Source organism: Prinia subflava, chromosome 2 (assembly GCF_021018805.1).
Source record: "Prinia subflava isolate CZ2003 ecotype Zambia chromosome 2, Cam_Psub_1.2, whole genome shotgun sequence".
NCBI lineage: Eukaryota > Metazoa > Chordata > Aves > Passeriformes > Cisticolidae > Prinia > Prinia subflava.
The window spans coordinates 62,100,087-62,120,829 of NC_086248.1; the positions used below are offsets into that span (position 1 = coordinate 62,100,087).

Here is a 20,743-nt window from a genome sequence, read left to right on the forward strand (position 1 = left end):
AGGGGGATGTTTGGAGTGATGGCATCTGTCGTCCCAAGTAACCGTGATGTGTGATGGAACCCTGCTTTCCTGAAGATAGCTGAACACCTGCCTGCCCAGGCAAAGTGACAAACAAACTTGTTGTTTTGCTTTGCTTGTGTGCATGGCTTTTGGTTTTCCTATTGAACTGCCTTTATCTCAACCCACAGTTTTCTCACTTTTACTCTCCTGATTCTCACCCTATCCCACCACAGGGAGATGAACAAGGGCTGCGTGGTGCTCTGTTGCTGGCCAGGGTTAAATCATGACAGTATTCCACTACTGCTTCTGGTTACTGAACTTTAACTGCAGCAAAGTTTCTGAAAAAACCTAATTTTTCTAAGCATTTGGAGCATGAAAGCATAGAAAACATCTACAGATAAGCCACACCAAAGGGCCATAACGGATTCCTCTACATACTGTCAGGTAAAGCTAGGCTGCTGGGGTTTTTTTATTATTTTTTTTCCTTGATGTTCGAAACATTTGATAAAATATCCTACACATTAAGGCAACAAATATTCTCTAATGTAGTTAAAAATACTGTATTACTGATTTATTTGAAGACACTGTGAAGAAAAATTACAGCTAGTATTTCGGAAGAGTCTCTACAACCATTTAACACTTACAAGTAGGATTTCTAAAGAAACCTAGAATTCACTGCCCAAGGTTCAAAGCAGTAGAAAATCATATTTTATCTGAAGACATCATCCAGGGAACTAACAATAGTTACTTTTATTGTCAGTTCTATAGATAAACTGAAGTCCAGAGAATTTACTCCCTGTGATGCATCTTAAAGCTTAGGATATTCTGGAAGAAGACAGTCAAAACTCTTGACTCAGCAAGACTCGTTAAATAATCCTTTTGACCCTGATAGAAATCAGTTGGCAGAAATTCTTCAGGATTTGATTATCTCCCTCTCCTATAGCCATCTGAATGCTCATACTTAAATATAGACATGCACACTTTTAAATAAACACCACTTGCATCTGTCTCTTGCTGATAAAGCAATGACCATATGATAATTCTATCATGGAAAAAAATATTTTCAGTTACAGACCTTGACAAGGAGTGCAAAAATTTAAATGAGTGCTTCATTTTGCCTTTTTACCAGATTAAACAGGTATTTCTAAATTGTATCTGCTTCATGGAAGAAAGAAAATTAGACCAAGACTGGATAAAGGCTATGTCTTGAACCTTCAGCCTCCTCCTCTATTGTCTACATACAAAGTGAAGACAAGATCAGGTGATAACGATGTGTACTTGTATTGCTAAGATGTAAATGGCAACATAAGGTGCAAGCTAGAGGCCTTAAAACTGGATGAAGAATGCACAGAAATTCAAGCAGTAAAAAAGTTACATCCTCATTTGGAAAAGAGTAGAACAATAATAAAACCAGCCTGATTTTCAAAGTAAAATTGTTAGAAGCAAATCTGGACTCTGATGACTAGAATATAAACACCTAAAATTCTTTTGCTGCCATGATTGTTTACTACTAATTAAGCAGGTAATTTTTTCACACTCCATTTGCAGCAACATCTTCTGTTTGAAGTGTTGTGAAGATGTTGTGTTTGTCCAATACAGACACTTGTAAATTTCACTTTTTGATGGTTCTACACTTTGATCAATTCAGGGCCTTTCATGACTTCAAGAAAACTGGATTTTAGCAATTTATGCAATTTCCTGAGAACTGGCCATATGAAACATTTGATGACCTCTAACTTTGGCTTTTTACAGCGTGGTCCATGTCACAGTTGAGGTGAGAAAAATAAACCGTGGAAAAGTCATATCAAGGACAAATACCAATATTGCTTCCTTCTGTGGCTGTGTTTTTTATCAAACACTTGAGCATATCTCATGAATGGCAAAGGTCTGAAGCACAGTTTGTTCACACACCCACAAGAAAATGAAGAGGTAAGGAAGGATGTTTATAATAGAAGTCTGATAGCTGTAAGCTTAAAGCTCAAATCAGATTAATGACTTGGGATGTAGACTTTCAACTGATAAAAATTTGGAAGTCACTGGTATATGATTAGAATGGCAGCCACTCTCAAGATCAGGTGCATCTGGAAACCATCCACTACGTTAACTGGCATTCTGCAGAGGCAGATACACCTTATCTGTGTGTAAGAGCAAAGGCTCTTGGGACAGCATGGGAAAACCAAGCAAGCACTAGCACAAAGTAAAACACCTGACACTGAAATTGATTCTCTGATTATAGAAGTTATTAGGGTTCATTCCTTCTTGATAGTCTTCTAACAGGAAACTTTGGATCTTCAAACTTCCTTTTTATATAATTTACTTTAATTAAGTCAAAGAGCTTTTTAGGCCACATAGCTCAAAGAGATACTAGGAAATTATTCAGAAAACACTGATTTCAAGCTCTGGGATGGCAATGCAAAAAACATATACATAATAAAACATACTTAGAAAACATTCTTGTGATACAAAGAAAAAAATCATGAACTCTCATTCTTCCCACAGAAAAGTGTTAATTAATGAGATTACTGAAAGCCATAAAAAAACCCTAAAGATACTATAAAACCCAAAGGAGGTTGTGAATTAACCTGACACTATCCGCTTCACTACATAAATGCAATACTTTTTGTCATGTTTGGCACATCCTCCTCTCTTCTACAATTGTAAGTACATATACATATAAGTCTCTCTTACAAATCACTAAACCTTTTGGCCAGGGTTGGCACTGCCTTTTATCTGAAAAGAGGGGTGCACTCCACAGCTATAAAAGCTGGATCTCCTCCTGGGCTGCCCCAGCTCAGCACCACTGGTTGCCTTTCCAAGCAGGGAAGGGAAAGCAGACACCCAAGAACCAAGCAGCAGGCTGCCTGTAGGCAGGGCTTGGCTGGGAGGCCTCAGCAATTGATCCCCAATTGCCCCTGTTTCCCTGTGAGGAAGAGGGTGAGCTGCACACCACTGCCTTCAGCCACGTCTCACCTGCAGCCAGCCCTGAGCATCACTGCCAACCAGTGACTACAGAAGCAACAAAACACAGCCCTGACACGCAAACGCCAGTCACACATAGGCTTAACTGTTTACATAACCACAGACTACGAAATACACTAATAAATAAGGGCCTACACAAAATTCAAGACCAGAAAGGCTGCCAGGACAATGCATTCCTCTCCAAAGTATGCACACAGCTGCCTCAGTCCAGCTTCAGGCAGAAGGGCCTTGTTCAGGAAATCAGGGACCTGATCCATGAGGATCCAGGGCTGTCAAAATATGGATGATATGTCTTCACAATCTCTTTCACTGCAAACCACTGATCCTTTATGAATTTTCAAACAAATAATGAATATTGGGAGAAAAAAAATTGTCCAACACGGTGAAGCAATAATCTACGGACATGAAACACATTCCACATTTCTCTCCTCATTCAACTCTGCAGCTACAAGAAGACAGTAGCACAGTAAACAAGCCTCCACCTCCTCCTCAACACACTTCAACTCATTCTTCCCACACACAGCTGCCACTATCATGCATATTTCAAAGCCTCCATCTGGGCTCGACAACTGTACCTTCCTTTCTTCCAGCCAACAGAAATACACGTCCTACTCAAACAGGCATGGATGATACTGCGCTGTTTATTTCAAAAAAGAAGCTGTTCCACAAGTAGGTCATGTGGGTGGAAACCTACATGTTCACCGTATAGGTTGGACCTACCCTACATTCATTTTCCCCTCTTTCAAGCTAGAAATTGTCTTCAGGCAGCATGTGAGGATTCGTGGTACTTGTCCAGGCTGCTGAATGCCTGGTTCTTCTGCATAAACACCTACTGTTCACACAGGGATTAACTTCACAGTATACACCCAGCAGGTTCAACATTTCCCAGAAATTCTCCATTTATGCCACATATGCTACACAGTGCAGGTACACCTCCTTCTGTCCAGAAATATGTCCATAATTCCAGCAGCTGTTGTAGACTGAGGATGTCCTGGACTCAGCATGCACACAGGCAGCTCTCCAGTCTATGGCCTCATCTTTTTTCTCTTCAGGTCAACCTGCCCTGCTGGAGCAATGCCTCTTGAAGCGCTGCTGCAGCAATCACCCACTCTGCACCCACAGCAGCAGCCTACGTGCTCCCATTTAAATAGCTGTGTCTCTTCCTTCCTCCCTCATCGCAGCCTGTACTCAGATCACCCTTCCTGTACCATCAAATGCACTCGCCTACATCCAGTATGCAAACACACACCCTGCCTCTCCTCACCTCGTGTTCTGTAGTGGCTGGGTAGGCACAGGCTGCTCAGGACAGGGCCCATTGCAACACCAGCAAGGGACAAGGCTCCCCCAGGCTGTGGTTCTTATCTTGGACAGCAGAAGAAGGTGGGGGCCAAAGTGGAGCTGGGTTGCTCCTGCTCCACCAAGGGGGTAGCACCTGGGTTCACTCACATCTGATGGCAATGTCCACACATTTCCCACATCTTTGTGAACAGCAGCAGCAGTGAGTCACCAGGTGAGACAGGGCAGACTGGGGGTGATGCTTAACAGCCTGAGTAGATCAGGTTGAATAGCCAGCCTCACCTCCAGCCCCATCCCGCAAAAAACTCCAAAGGCTGAACAGGAGTAATCTGTGGGCAGGCTCTGCCCCACATCACCTCCTGAACCACCTGAGATTAACAATGTTTTACGTGCAGATTATACAACTAAGGTAATTCCGAAAGGATTTTAATGACTATATATCCAGCCTATTTCAGTGCTTCGTCTGCTGTGCTTTCATTTGGTTCAAATCTCAGTTCTCTGCGGAGAGATGTGAAGCTTAAGTTGCAAGTATTTCTTAGGTGCTTTGAGATCTTGTAATAAAAGGTACAATGGCACTACAAGGGAATTTTAGTAAGACACTTGCTATCTGAAGATGTTAATTTTTTTCTGAAGATCTCTATGTGTGTACTGCTTCTTTCTTAGAATAAAGAGAACAAAGGAGATGGTACATGTGGTAAGCATCCCTAAAGAGAACAGACAAAATTGATCATTTAGAATGGTCAGTCAGCTGTTTATACTATTTACCTATGCTTTCTTTTGGAAAAACCACGAAGGAGAAAAACTGCAAAGCAAACTCCAGTGGAAAGATACTTTCCATCCAGCATACTCATTCATTTTAGGTCATAAGGAAAAAGATGTGACCTAGATCTTCTGCCACTCTGCAGGCACTACCTGTCTTCCTACTTTAACAGCATTTCCAACAAACTGAGATATGGCCTTAATTGTCCTTAAGCTGATCATACAGGTTTAAAATTTTTTCTTTGATATTTATCATAGTGCTTCTGAGGTCACCCAGGCATTTTATGCAGACTGCTGGTACACTTAATCATTTCAGTGTCTTCTTGCAGTAAATCAGAAGACATTATATTAATAAAAGATGGGTCTGTTCCAGGTCTGATGCAGAATGCCGAATACCCCATCTACCTGGCTTAGAAAGAGTCCTTTAAAAAGGTCAGTTTACTCTATGGAATTCTGATTATCAAGGATTTGTCTCCTCTCACACAAGATATATACAGTTGAGACCAGCACGAAGACACTGGAGTGATTCAGAATGAGTGCTCAAGGCTGTCTGTACCACAACCTAGCCAAAGAGACTTTGTCTGAAAATATGCCACTGAGATACAGGCACACCATGCAAATAAGTATCTCATAAAACATGTTTGCCTCCATCACCACAGTTCTTTGTCTGGCAAATACTGTTTGGTCACATTCACTTAGCATAAGAAACAAGACAGGCAAGATACAAGGTCTGTGAGGGAAAGACTGGCCACAAGAGAACTTCTCTTGTACCATATTACTATTATTTGGGTTTGTCTTCAAAATACTTACTAATCCCTGTAATCAGGTTGTACATACTAAAAAAAAAAAAAGAGAGAAAAGTTAAACAGCTGTTCAGTTATTTTCTGGGCTTGGATTTATCACATCCTCTTCTGATTCTCACTTTAAAATTTAAGTTTGCATTGACTATTCCACACAGCATAGGTACAATTCCTATGAAATAAGATAATATTTATGATTAAGTCACAACTTTCAGTGTTATAGTCCTCTTGTGACATTGATCTGGCCCTCGCTAAAGGGAAATTTAACACCTTTTCAATTAATATCACGGACAAAATATTTCTATATAACAATTTCTCACTGCAATGGCCGATTCCTTTGTAACATTGTTTTGTCCAACTATTTTAATGAAGACAATCAAATACCTTGTTTTCACTTGATAAGTTCAACTGCAATGAAACTATGATTTTGAAATACTTTTTCTAAATCTTTTTCCTCACAAGAAATTGTGTGATTGATTTTTTTCTTCCCATCTGGAACAAAGTTGTAATTTCTAGATTTACAATCACACCAGAAAAGGCATTAAAAAAAAAGAAAAAAACCATAGAAAAAAAGCCTCCTTCAATATTTTATGTCTTATCTTGCAATGTACTGAAAAATCACATATTCCTAAGTCACATGCATACATGGATGCTTTGGATCTCCCAGAACTGGGAGTCTGACCTGAACTCCTGTGCAAACTAGGCAGAACACATGTGAATAATACAGAGAGAATACCTTCCCATCAACTGTCAAAAATAACATCAAAACACCCCAGTAGAGCAAGATCTTTGCTGCCTTCCTATTGGCTGGAAGTAATATCAAAATATCCCTGTAGATGTGGACTTTTGCGAGATGCACTGACCCCCTGGGACATTTTATCATGAGGCAGTTTAGAACACTGATTCCAGGGATGTGCCACACAGGTCAAACCCTGTGGTAGGGCCAGACTCTCTGACAAGTAGCATTGAGACCAAAGTGCTCCCATCATAACACAGCACCCTGACTGCTGCCCAGCCCTGTGTTCAGCACAAAAAGGCAGACCAGGCAGGATACAGACTCTGGGTGGGTAATTTGTTGAGTATTCCTTGTTCCAAACATTGCTTGACATCCTGGCTGACATATCTTTGAAGATATTGACTCTCAACCACCTAGTCCAATCAGAATTTTATTTGTATTGACCTGGATTAGAGGCAAGCCGATTTTACACTTCTGCCTTTGTATGTGTCCACTGGGGCAAAGTGTTCAGCCTTGCTCATGGTTGGAAATGGGGGAGTGGAGGCATGGCAGGCTCATCTGTATCCAGTAACCCCTGACAAAACCCACATGAAAACACGTGGGTTTGAGGAGAAAGTTACCACTGTGAAATGCCTATTTATCTCTTTCCTTACTCCTAAATTGCACCAGGTATGTCTGCATACAGCCAAAATGCATACCCACAAACAAGGTATAAGTAGTTGTATATGTTCACATAAAAAACAAGGAGCTGCTCCTATTAACAGCTGACAAGCTAAGCAATGTTCAAAAATATTTTTGTCCATTTCACTGAAAGTATTAGATTTCTAACCTCACAACAATAGTTAAAAGATGACTCTTCTTATTAGGAAATATAAAATGCAATTTAAATAATTTCAGCATCTCATTTAAAACAAGTACATTACAAAAAACAATGGAAAACATCTGAATAAATACTGATTGCTGAGTCTGTACATAATTTTGATTTTTCATGTTAAATGTCGGTTATGATCCAGGACCTGCTTCTGAACTGGAAATTTTATCATAAAAAAACTGAATGGCAGCCTACCAAGAAATGACAAGATTTTAACACCATAATAAACATTAGGATCATGATCCATTATGCTTAACACTTACAGGCTTTTTTTTCCTGTAACCAGGATGCTTAAAAACTTGTTAAAAACAGAAAGCAAAGCTAAGAGTCTTACGTAACAGCATAATTTCCAAACTTGTTTATTTAAGGCCACATCACACTAAGATCAAGTTTTTCTAATGGACGACAGCTTATTTTTTATCGGTTTGGGTTTATACAAGGAGCTTTAAAAACACAAGAGAATGAATGACACTGAGTAGGTTTGCTATTTGGGAAGGACAGGGTGAGAACGCAGCAGAATACATGAGAGTGAATGCACTGGGAGGAAAGACAGTATGTGTGAATGGCGGGGAAGGAGTGTAAGGAGTACGTGGGGTAAGAAAAGCAGCACTTGACAGGAAAACACACAGGCTTCTGGAAGAGGACTGAGTGTGCAGTTGGAACTGTGATGCAGAGCTGAAAGATCAAGGAGACTGTGCTGATAGAAGATACTAGAACAGGGAAAGAGATAACGGACAGCGGGATTCCTAAAAGAAAAAAAAAAAAGCCAGAAAATACACTGATGGCTGACAGCAACTTGTAACTGAGGAGCCTGACTGGGTGATAAGGGGCACAAATGGATCAGGGCAGAGGGACAGCACTTCCACTGATAAAGACAGGAGTGGATGAAAAGAGTCACCCCTTACACACCCTCAAGAACATTCATTTTTTGTTTTTATGTTGCAGGTTGAATTTTAAAATCAGGAAGTTCGCATCTCACTGGCCCAAATCCTCAAACTAACAAGAGGTCCCTCCACCCTTTTCTAAAATGCATGGTAATAAAATGCATCTCATCATTTGAACTCAGCCTTATAATTAATGGGGAACAAAACAGCTTTGAAGTATTTTGGTAATATTTGGTAATAATTTTAAGTAGCTTCTGTGCCAAACCATGAGAAGAAGAAAGTAAAACTTAGCCTGAAATGACATACAACTTAATAGCATAGAATACAATCTATGGAAAAGCAGCGGTGTCTAGCTTCTGAAATTATACTGGCAATGAGTCAAGATTTGAATGCTAATCTTCTATAATAATATATTAGAATTAGAAACATCATTAGCTCCTTAATAAATGCAGGAATATCCCTTTCTAGACACGGTAGGTCATGAGACAGCTGACCCAAAAGCGGTCTACTCTCTCCTGTTCTCTACAGTTGACACTGAAAAACTTGAACAGCATCTTGAACCACTGTAATCTTTGACCCACTGTTCATTAATTGGTCATCTAAATTGACTTCAGTAGTAGCAGACCAATTTACTCTGAGATGTGCACAGCATAGGGAAAGGCTATGGAACAGAGCAGCTCTTATGAACAGTTTGGTATTTTCAAATTATGTGTAGCATAGGTAAATAACTATTATAGCAAACATACACAAAGATATGTATCCACACCCAAACACACCAAATCCCTTCCAGCCTCCCGAATGTCCAGTTTAAAAGTACAGCACCATGCAGTTCCACAGCAGAGGCTTCCACCATGACTCACACATTCTTGGGCCTCACTTCCTGGGACCTCCTGGAATGCAGACAATTGTGTCTACTGCACCGTGGTTGGAACACAGACAGAATAAGTAAACCCAGGTTAAGAAAGTTTTCACAGCACGGAGTCTCCATTTGTTTGTGAGCCTAAGTGAACAGCAAATGGGGACCTCTGCATCTGTCAGTGCATATGGCATCTAACTGGGGACAAGCTTTGCAAGCACCCTGAGCTGAGCAGAGCGTGCTAAGCCAAAGTGATGAGTGTGCAGGGAAGTGATGCTGTGGCACCAGTGCCCCCAGCCAGGGGGGCTCTGTGGGTGTGTGGGAGAAGAAATGACAGAGAGGAAAAGGAAAGGAGGGATGTCTGAGGGAGCTAACACATGGTGGTTTAGCCAAGAAATACCAGCCACCCTGCATCTCCACCCCTTGCTTTCCTTCGCCCTCATGGCCAGCAGTTAAATACCTAAATACCAGTTTGTCACAACACAAGACTGGTCAGCATGGTGCACTCTGTCACTGACGCGCCCCAGGTACTAAGTGCTGTCATGTATGATTCCTTTTCTCTCTCACTTCCCTACTTCCTTCCTCTGCTGAGCCTGCACAAGCACTGGCCATAAAGAACTTGTGTCTTCTCTACGGGCAGGGGCCCCACTGCCGTGGCTCCGGATCAGCCACTTGCCTCAACATTAGCTGTATGAAATGCTTCCACCACTTCAGGCACAAGCTTGTTCAGCACCTCGCAGGGAAAACATCCCTTTTGTATTCTTGCATTTTACCAACTCATATAGCAGCATTTAAAGCCAGCAGTTTCTTTTTCTTCCTTTTGCATCTGATCAAGTAAATTTAGGAACATGTGCCACCTGTGCTTTGCATTGTGAAACTCCCACTCCTGCTGAATTCTAATAATATTAGCAACAGTAATAAATAAAGAGTTATTACTTATGTGCTGCCAGGACCAGAAGGCTTCAACACACACAATAAAATACACACAAATATAGGGAAGAAAAAAGTAAATTCACCCTCAGGTACATAAACCCCTAGGTTTAAAAAAATATATAAATGCAGGCAGTACTGCCTAAAACCAAAAATGAACCAATCAATCCCTAATAGATTAAAATTTAAATTCTCAGCTAGGTCCCTCCCTGCAAAAGCAGCTCAAACAGTCTGAAGAGTCTAGCAGCATTTGTAGAGTGAAGATTCAGCCTAGTAAATTTTTTCATTTGGACCAATTAATTGCAAAACCCATCACCCCATCACTTGTGCGTTACTTTAGAAGTAAAGAAGGAATTAGTGAGGGATTTTACATCCTGCTCTCCTGCACATTCTACTCTACTCTACCAGGACACCAAATATTCAGCTAGGAAAAATGCAGTGGTACTAGTTTTGTTTTAAGCTACACTGCATAGTCCTCATGCACTTTAAAACAATTAACCTGACAGACAACTGCGGCAAAAATACCTGAACCACGCCAACTACAAACAGATTTAAGTGGAAATTATTATACAATTGCATCTTTTGGCATATTTGTTTGGAAAACCTACTATAAACTGGATGCTTGTAAGGGCAGTGGCAAGACAAGATGCTCAGGGAATACAACTAGAGGCATTCAAATGGTACTTTCGAACTCTCAAGGGAAAATTGCATGCATTTAGCTAAGTTGCCAGAAGGAGCTTTCATACAAATGAAAAACGGGTTCTTATTTTCCCCTAGCATTTCACATGACCTTAGCTTGTTTTCAACCAACAAGATCCCTAAAATTTGCAGCATAAAAGCAATTTTTCAGTATTTAAAAAAAAAAAAAAAAAAAAAAGAAAGGCAGCAGCTTAATCACAGTTCTAATTGGGCAAGGGCTTGTTTTTAAGTCTTACGAAAACATACTTACAAATTTTAATTCATTTTAGAGTTTTTTCCTGTCTGAACAGTCTGGAAGTTTTACTTTAGCTTCCAATAGATTTTGTTTTTCCCTTCAATTGGGTTAACTTTTTCATCCACTAAGGTTAAACACAGCTTTTTCAGTGGTAGCGTATTTAACTATGCTGAGTTGAAAAAATCTTGGGTTATACATAGCCTGCAAGGCTTTGAAAATTAATAACAAATTCAGAGCCTTGGAAAATACAGTACAGGGAGAATGTAAATATACAAATAAATGCTGGCAAATAAGGCAAAATTTGAAAAAGCTTTCATTGGAAGGTTGAAAGCTTTTCATATTCACCCATTCAAAGAGTTGGTCTACAAAATAACTCAATTTTCAAATTTGTTTCTACCTTATATGTCATCTATATCCATATATATCTATATATCTATATATATCTCCATATATATATATATATACTGGAACATCAAGATGAGAAAACTAGGCCTCAGATTCAAATACTTACAAAAACCCCCAAAACCTGTACTGAAAGGAGTTTGATGTTTTACATGAGTGTTTTGCAAGCAATAACATCACTTTTATTTCAAATATAGAAAATATCCAACGTGAACTTTCTTATATATCAGTACGTATTTCACTCTTGAATTCTACAGAAAGCAAACTAACCGGTCACTGGTGGTGATCTTTTTACATTTACTGTCTGGAATTGCATTAGAGCAATTAGAACTCCAAATGACAAGAAATTCTCCACCCACACTGAGCTCCTCCCAATATCAGAGTCTATATTAAAGTAGCACAATTAGAAAAATGTTTTCTAAATATTGCAATGGGATATGCAGCCCTTCACAAAACCTACTATTAGATATGGAAGACTGCAGCACAGAAAATACTTCATCTAATAGATGGAATCTAAGATTTTTTTAATTGGTTTGCTCAGGTAAATACACACTGCATAATCCTTCACAATGACGCTCATATATTGTGTTCAATACATGGCAGAATTGCCTATTTTTTCTTTATGACATTCTATTGTTTTACTTTATTCAAATCTTCAAACTTACATCTGTGGAATATGAAGATTTTGTAATTTCATAAAGGCTTTTTTTTTACCTATAGGTCAACTTCAATTTTTTTGTACAGCAGCATATTAGCACATTTGAAATCTCCACCTCACCAGTAATAAAATATTTTCATCATGTGAGGGGTTCCCAGTTTTCAGATAATCAAGTTTCTTTTTCTTCTTTTTCAGCCTAAAGACAAAGCAACTAACTACCCACATGGACATCTACCCTACAAGTCTTTGTATTTCCTAAGGTTCGTGTAACTGCAAAGAATCTAGTGTTATTTGATTTTTATTACAGATATATTTAATTTAGAACACTAGGTTTGCAATTTTCGATACTAGTTAAGAGTACTATTTGATAGGTTATATAGATCTTTACCACAACTTAAAAAGGTCAATCTTCCAGAATCTCTTTCTTGTATAAACACACATGGCTCCATTAACATAACACAAATGTAAGGTCAAAATTACATTGATTAAATAATTTTTATATACTTACATTCACAATGTATTAGGACAGCTCAGAACTCAAATTACTTCAGCAAAAAACACTAACACTAACATAGAACACTAGATGTTCTATGTTTTGTTTAAACTAATTGTTTAAAACAATTTTGCCTTATGACAGTGTTGTTGTTGTTTAAATTTTGGGGGGTCCGCAATCCCACATGACAGCATGTAAGATTATCTGAATTATCCTTACTGCTATAATAAAAAATTAAAGAAAATAATTCAACTGTTATACAACTTAAGTAAATAGGATGTTTTTCAAAGGGCAACAGAAAGACTACTAAACCAACTTCTTAAAGTTGTCATCATTTGAAACTGTTCTGGCAAAACTCTTTAGACCGTACACTGGTGAAAAACACAGCACTGTTACATATCACTTACCTACTCCAAGTTCTAAAATAATACTACTGACATTAGTTAAATCTATCATCATAGAAAGTGATCCCAATTTTTCCTCTCTTCCATTCTCCTGCTTTATGCTGCCAACCCTATTGCCAACATAAATAGTTCAAGATGGCCATAACTTCCTTGAGAATTCCCAAATTAAATGTACATCATACTGAAGTACAATTGTAAAATAAAAGCAGACTAATGCAATGTGAAAATGGAACACTTCAACATAGTGCTCAAATTCCACTCAATTTGTAATAGCGCTACCAACGGCAAATGGAAAACATGGGTCTATGAATAAAAAAGGTGACACTATTACATTTTCATTACTGCATCAACAGCACTATACATTACTGTTCCCCAGACATGTTTACAGCCCAAGTGTGAAAAAAAAGCTCCGAAACACTTAAAAGGCTCTCCTACGTAAATTACCTTTTCTCTCACATACCTTAAGTATCATCAAGAAACCTCACCTTGTTATTCCTGAAAAAGCAATCCCTTTCAATGTAAACTGATAAATTCTCCATTGACTGTATTCTCTGCTATAGTAAGACCACAACGATATTTAGATATGATGATGAATTACTACTGGGAATAATACACAGTAATATTTTACACTTCTGGAATCGTTTCACTCAAAAGCCATAAAACACTTGTGTATCAGGCTAACTTTATAGATGATGAAAAAGGAAATCGTAAGGTGAACTTTATTTTACTAAGGGAAATACTATAAAAGAGTCATAGTTATATTCCACTGAGTGTGGAATGTGTTTTCACTTTTGTCCTCTGTTTGTGGCAAGTGTAACCCATACAGTTAGCAATGAAACTTGCTCAATTTCAGATAATACACCAATGGCACCGTTTATTATTCCTTAATTCTGAAACTTTTGGCCTCTAGCATTTTCTGGCCCTTTTATTTCCTATCACAGCTTAACTAAATGCAAATTGGTCACAAAGCACCAAAAAATTTTAGCTGCACTTTGTTAACCTGGTACGTTTTTTGTTGTCTAGTAACTGTATCTCATATAACTTAATAACTAATATACTAAATAAATAAATTAGAAGTCTAACAACTCGAGTTACTAGTCCTGTTGATAACATAGCCCTCTGAAAGTTTTCAAAGACAAGAAACTAAGTTCTGATCACTTATTTGAACTTAAACTAAATTTAAAGGTGTTTTTTGAAAAAAAAAATACAGCATTTACTGGCAAAAAATATGTGCTAAGAACAGAGCACATACCTATTTTTTGTAGAACTCAATCTGCCAGACAATGTATAAAAAGTTCAGAGACATCCTGCTATTTCTTTCAAGAGAATAATAAATGTATAACATCAGGCAGATTTATATATGAGCAAAATCTGTTCCTCTCTAGCTTTGGCTGCCCTGAATCAAGTCACAGGAACACCCAGGTTAACATTTTGATGTACAAAATGGGACCATTAATTTTGTGATGATTAATAATAAAACATAACACTTGAGACTGCTTCCAAAAACCTGGCCTTGCCTTTCATCTCTGTAACTACCCTGTGTGGCCTATCAGGGAGACCTTAAGATTATAAAATACAAAACCAAAAAACCATAAATTTGTTAATAAATGTGCACTAGTACTTCAGTTTACTCTACCTTCTGTGAGGAATAAGGTTTCTAGAGAAATTGCACACTGAAAACTAGAAGCTATTTAGACCAGCACATCTCTTACTAAAGAGGTACATACTTACAACTCCTAAGTTACTTTTTTGCTAACTATTACACACACCCAAACACGGAAGGTAGATTTGGTCTTCTTTTGGCACCCAGAGGCTCCACTTTATTCCAGAAGACAAATTTAATTTAATTTAGCCTTCTCTCCCAGCAACAGTAAGAGATCCAAGAGAAACTGAATAATAAAATGCAATTGCAACCTTTAAACAAGTTGGTGCAATGGATTCCTCAACAAATGTGTATTTATAAAGGCAAGTGTGTGATTGCGGCGTATGCAGGATGATCAAGTACTATTATTTTTAATCCAGCTACTTCAAGTACCTACAGAACTGCATACAGAAAATTTCTGAGGGATTTACATAGGATGACAAACTTGTTGCAAAGAATCCTATTTGCCGGCATAATTTCCAGCCTAACTTAAATTTCAGCTATGATGCTCAACAATGAATTTACAGGACATGGCACAGGGCAGTGCTGTCCTGCAGCATTCTACTATTAAAGCACAAAATCATGAATCTGAATTAAAGAAAGACAGCTATACAAGAAATTTTAGGCCCATTTCTTGAAATATCCCATTTGAACCAAATTTTTTGCTGTTTTCACAGGAACTAACCTCAGGGCTTGGTTTGTGTTTTGAGTTCAAATGAAAGCAAGACATAGTTTTGAACTAGCCTGAATATTCAGTTCCATAATTCCATCTGCTGGGCACACTGACTGATTTTGGCAGCAACTCTCCACCTCTTCATACCTTGGTTTTCCACTCTATATATGACAAGGAAGACGCTGCTGTCTTTTCTGTGTGGGCTTTAGGAATACACAGGTATCTTTACCACCTTTTGAATAAGCAGAGTAAATATCTACCACCTCTACATACCAAGAAGAAAGGCTGAAGTGGAGATACTACTATTAGTAGCAACAGTCAGGAGTGCCTTGAGTGTAATGTCAAAAGATATTGCCTGTGCATTGCTTCATAAACAAGAAAAATATTCTACTGACACTGGTGTTTTAGGAATGTTGCCACGACATTTGCAACTGCAAAAAAAAAAAAGTCATCAGAATGACAGCAATTAAAAGTGAAGTCACTGGCTGCACTTGTTTTCTTACCTAATTCAAGGACTGGAGAGATTAATGATGACCGCTGGCATCCAAAACACTACTTAGATATGAACACCCAAAATACTTTGGATGGACAGGGACATTACATTTGTGTTAAACAACTTCCTCAAAATGACAAACTTCCATGAACAGCGTGAGTGCTCAAAGTCTACTGTTCAAATCATTGCATACACTTAAAATGTTTTATTGACCTGTGGTTTAGAGTCCAAACTACTAGATTTTCATAATTCAGTTCAAAAGTATATTACCTGCAGATGACTGTAAATCATTTCCCACAGAACCTCTACAAAACTTGCTGCTTAAAACATCAAGAGATTTATAGATGCTGAGACTGGAATGAACATCCCTTTGCAAATGGACAGACAGAAAAAAATCCAAATTACTTTTCATATTAAAGTCATAAACTGACTTTCCTCAAAAAGTGGTAGCAGTTTTTGGAAGCAGAAAGAACTTCTACGTGCTTCTGTGATGTCAAAGATGAAATCTCTGTTTGTGGAGGTACAATCTGTAGCAAGAACACACGTCTGCCAAGTCTTTGGCATTGATGATATTTTGTCTAGACAGCCTTTGAATGTGACTGACACAGGAACAGTGCACATGGCTGAGCAAACTGAAACTTATGGAAGAGCTTTTCAAGACTTAGTCAAGATACAGGATTTTGGAAATGTGCCTAACATCCTCCAACCATGCCTCCTGGTATCTGCCTCAGGAATCTAACTGGTTTTGTTTCATCAAGTCTTCTGGTTGTCCCAGGAAACAGAAAGATTGATTTGCTGACATAAGATACTGGCAGGGCCATTTGGATGTAAGGAAATATTGTCAGCTAGTGGAGAGCTCTGCATGCTGGCTAGTCACTGAGAAAGGCATTCAAGCCATTGAACTGTGTGTTATTTTGAAGGACTGAAGACTGTAAGAATTGCGAAACCTTTTCTCAGCTACTGGGCTTGACTGTGAGACACACATGACAACTATTAGCTAAGGAACAGAAATTACTAGCTGCAGTTGATAACTATTCTAGATTTTTTAGAAAGCACTATGTATTTGACCTTTTGAGCCCCTGAACCATGTACATGCTTTGATGGAAAAGTCCACATGAACTTCCCATAGACAAGACTATAATTTTTGGGAAATGATGACTGTCATTTACAGTTAAATTTTCACTGTATGACAGCCCTGGTTGACTTAGTCCTCAAGCAACTGTGAGGGCTAGGAGAAAAGAGATAAAGGTGAAAGAGACTCAAAGAGATTATCGGCTTTAGCCTTAGCTGGTTCATTTCTAGTTCAACTGTCACTGCAGTCAACAGCTACCCCCACAACTTACCGGGATTATAACTTCTGTTAACCACTATTACAGACAATACTTTTCAGCAACCCAAAAGGTAAAAATAACAGATTCTAGTTTGCGCTCCAGAGAAACATCAAGCCTTAAGACACCAATTTGCAGTTGCAGCAATGGCACTAGTTACTGCTGTGGATCCTCAGAGCCCCAGCAAATTTTTGCACATACAAAAAAAATTAACCTAAGTGAAAAATACAGTAGATGCTTCTTCTCTGCAAATAAAGTATGGACCTCAGTGAGCCTTAACTTAATCCTGATACAGAAATTTGCACGCTTGACCTGCTTGATCTAGTTTGGTCTCCAAGCCCACAAACTCAACTGAGAGAGCCAGTACCATGCGTGTAGGCAATAGCAGCAATACTTGTGAATCTACCATGAAGTTCTGAGAGAGGTGTTATCACTGGGAGGCACTGAAATACTTGCATTTTGGGAGATTTCGGTAACTGAGCTGGAACCACAAAATTTCTCAGCTAATTACACAGTGAATTAAAAAAAAAAAAAAAAAAAAAAAAAAAAAAAAAAAAAAAAAAAAAAAAAGTATTTTGATCTAGGTACTAGGTGTAAGTTGGCTATCGTATTTCTGAACCAGAAACGAAGTTTCTCCTCCCATCTCCTCTCTTCCTCCCGCCCCCTCTCCTCCCACCTGCACTAAAGGAACACTTGTTGTGGAGGCAGCAGGGCTAGGAAGCTCAGATTATAAATAGCCCTGGCTAGCACCTGGTGTTTTCCAGCAGGCCAACATGCTGGTGACTCTTCTAGATCTGGACCTTTATGAAGAAATATGATGCAATGACATGTCTTTTATTTCATACACTCCTTTATGGATTTGCAACCAAAACTAACTGGATCTGGCAGGTTGGAGTTGCCTGGCACTTTTTGCATCACTGACACACTTGCACCTGCCACGGATGGATTCCTGAGAAGGGCCAAAGGGAGCAAGACATATATTTTATTTTGACAGCACACGGGAGCCAGATGCTGGGCCAGCAGGTTCTGGTGTTCACTGTCGGCCATTAGAAAAGGCGAAACACATCATCAGCGCTGGGCCGGGTGACAGGCCGCCAGGCGCACCTTCCCCGCGGCCGCTTACACGCAGCAGCCGCTCGGCTTTGTCCATGCCTCTCTCCGTTCGAGCCGCCCGGCTCCGCGGTGCCCGGCCGGCTCCTCTTACGGCCGGCCCTGCAGCCCCGACATGTCGCCGCCCCGCTTTAAGGTCACCGCATGGCGAAGCCGTCGAGCGCCGGGGGCCGCGATGCGCCCGGGCCGCGGCCGCTTCACGGGCAGCCCGAGGGAGGGGGCAGGGCCACGGCCGCCGCCGGGGGCACTTACCAGGTCTATGAAGGTCAGAAATTTCCAGCTGCCTCCATAGGTCTGATGCGCGGGCATGTCAATGGCCTTGTAATTGCACAGGATGGAGCAATAGGACAGGAGGATGGCGGCGCGCAGCACCTGGCAGGGCACCAGCGCCATGTTTGCGGCGCGGGGTGCGCTTCCGTGTGCCTGTGTCGGTGTGTGTGTCCCAGTGCCCCGTTGGGTGTGTCCGTGTGTCCCGGTGTGTCTGTGTGTGTGTGTGTGTGTGTGTGTATCCCCGGGTGTGTGTGCGCGCCGTGCGGGCGGGACTCCGAGCGCCCCCGCGGCCCCGGCCGGGGCGGAGCGCAGGGCCCGCGCCGTGCGGCGGCGGCGGCGGCGCCGGGGCAGGGGGGCCGCAGGGCCGGGCGGGCTCGGCGCGCTCCCGAGCCTCAGCTCCGCGTCCGGGCCGGGCCGGAGGAGGCCGGGCCGTTCCCGAGGGAGCGGAGGGACGCCAGCGTGAGCACGAGTTAAGTGTAGAACCTGGCTGCCCGCCGGTTTTCAAGCGAGAACTACAACGGGTCAGCAATTACGGGTTATACCTGCCTTGCTCGGAGGAACGCTGGGGTTCGCGTGTGCCCCCGGGACTGGCGACCCCTCCGCGGCCGGCGCTGCCCAGGGGCCGGCGGAGGAGGTGCCTGCGGCCCGGGGACGCTCGGGAGAGGCCGCGGGGCAGAGGCTCCGGCCGTGCGCCCTGTGCCGCTGCAGGGCTGCGCCTCGTGTGTCCGTACCCTTCGTGTGTCCGTACCCTTCACATGTTCATACCCTTAATGTGTCCATACCCTTCATGTGTTCATACCCTTCACATGTTCATACCCTTCGTGTGTCCGTACCCTTCACATGTTCATACCCTTCGTGTGTCCGTACCCTTCACATGTTCATACCCTTCGTGTGTCCACATCCTTCACGTGTCCATACCCTTCGTGTGACCATACCCTATGTGTGCCCATACCCTTCGCATGTCCATACAGCGGCCCTGCCGGGCAGAGCATTTGCTCTGCCCTCGGTGTTCCTGAGGCACCTTCAAGTGTCTCAGTGTTTCAACTCATCCCACTCAGATGTTTGCTAGCAGTGGGCGCTCCCATGCCTACAAGTCCTGTGAGATGGGAGCCTCCTGATCCCTGGTTGAAATGAGGTACCCACATTATAAGGCGTGATGCCCGGGGACATCATACCAAGGGTCTGGAGCATGTCTCTTGCAAGGAATGGTTCAGGGAGGTGGGCCTGTTCAGCCTCATGAAGTGATGACTGGGGGGAGACCTCATTAATGTCTGTGAGTATCTTAAGGGAAGGTGTCAAGAGGATGGATTCAGGCTCTTCTGGGTGGTGCCCAGCAGTAAGACAAGAGGCAACAGGCAGAAGCTGATGCACAGGAAGTTCCACCTGAATGCGAGGAAGAACTTCTTTACTATGTGACGACTGTGCTCTGCAACAGGTTGCCTAGTGAGGTTGTGGTGTCTCCCTGAGACTGGAGATGTTCGAGAACCATCTGGACACAATCCTGTGCTATGTGCTCTGGAATGACCCTGCTTGAGCAGGTTGGACCAGATGATCCACTGTCGTCCCTTCTAACCCAACACATTCTGTGATTCTGTCCTGTCAGCAGAGGCTTGATCACCACAGGGATCTTTGATACTAGGAGAAATCAAGGGGGGCTCGTGTTTGGACTCCTACACTTTAAAAAATAAAGCTCTTTAGGTGCTTGATTGCAGGGTAAATATTAAATTTCTCCACCATCTGGAAAAGTTATTTTAGAGAGGGAAAAAAAACCAAAACACAAGCAGTGATGTCTGGGCTTGGATAGACAAATCACTTCTATAAACACCATCTCCATACATCTGTCTTATGAAATAAATATTTGAACAATAAGGTGCTTTATCATAGTTAAACTACTGGAAGGCAAAAAGAATCAATGATTGTGCAATGCATTCCCTGCTTCTATTCCACTAAGTAAAGTCAAAGCCTTTTCATCTGATATCAACTGTGCTCAAGTTTTGCTAAAATGAAGGGCTTTTAGGAGAACACATGCTAGCAGCTATCCTCAATGAATTTAGCATTGTTCAAGGTCTCTGCTTATGCAGAGGAATTTTATGTCATATGTATGCATGTATAAAGAATCCTCTAGAAGCATGAAGCATGATTTTAGCACCAGATGCTTTAGATAATCTTATCCATCAGTTCACAGACCCAGCAAGCACATTGGGCAATCACACCCTTGTTGTTTG

At 41.0% G+C, this 20,743-nt stretch overlaps 1 protein-coding gene across 2 annotated transcripts in view; it reads right to left on the reverse strand.

Annotated features, from left to right (window-relative positions):
• The window catches only part of AIG1 (androgen induced 1), a 132,993-nt gene extending 113,736 nt beyond the window's left edge, over nucleotides 1-19,257 (reverse strand). The window contains exon 1 of one of the 2 annotated variants that reach the window (XM_063390236.1): nucleotides 19,065-19,257. Coding sequence is in view for 1 of the 2 variants with exons in the window: in XM_063390235.1 (XP_063246305.1) it covers nucleotides 18,501-18,641 (141 nt within the window). In the remaining variant the exon portion in view is untranslated. Of the gene's footprint in view, nucleotides 1-18,500; nucleotides 18,878-19,064 lie in introns of those variants that run through there. The other variant, XM_063390235.1, reaches the window with a different exon arrangement.
• Between the last annotated feature and the right edge of the window lie 1,486 nt (nucleotides 19,258-20,743).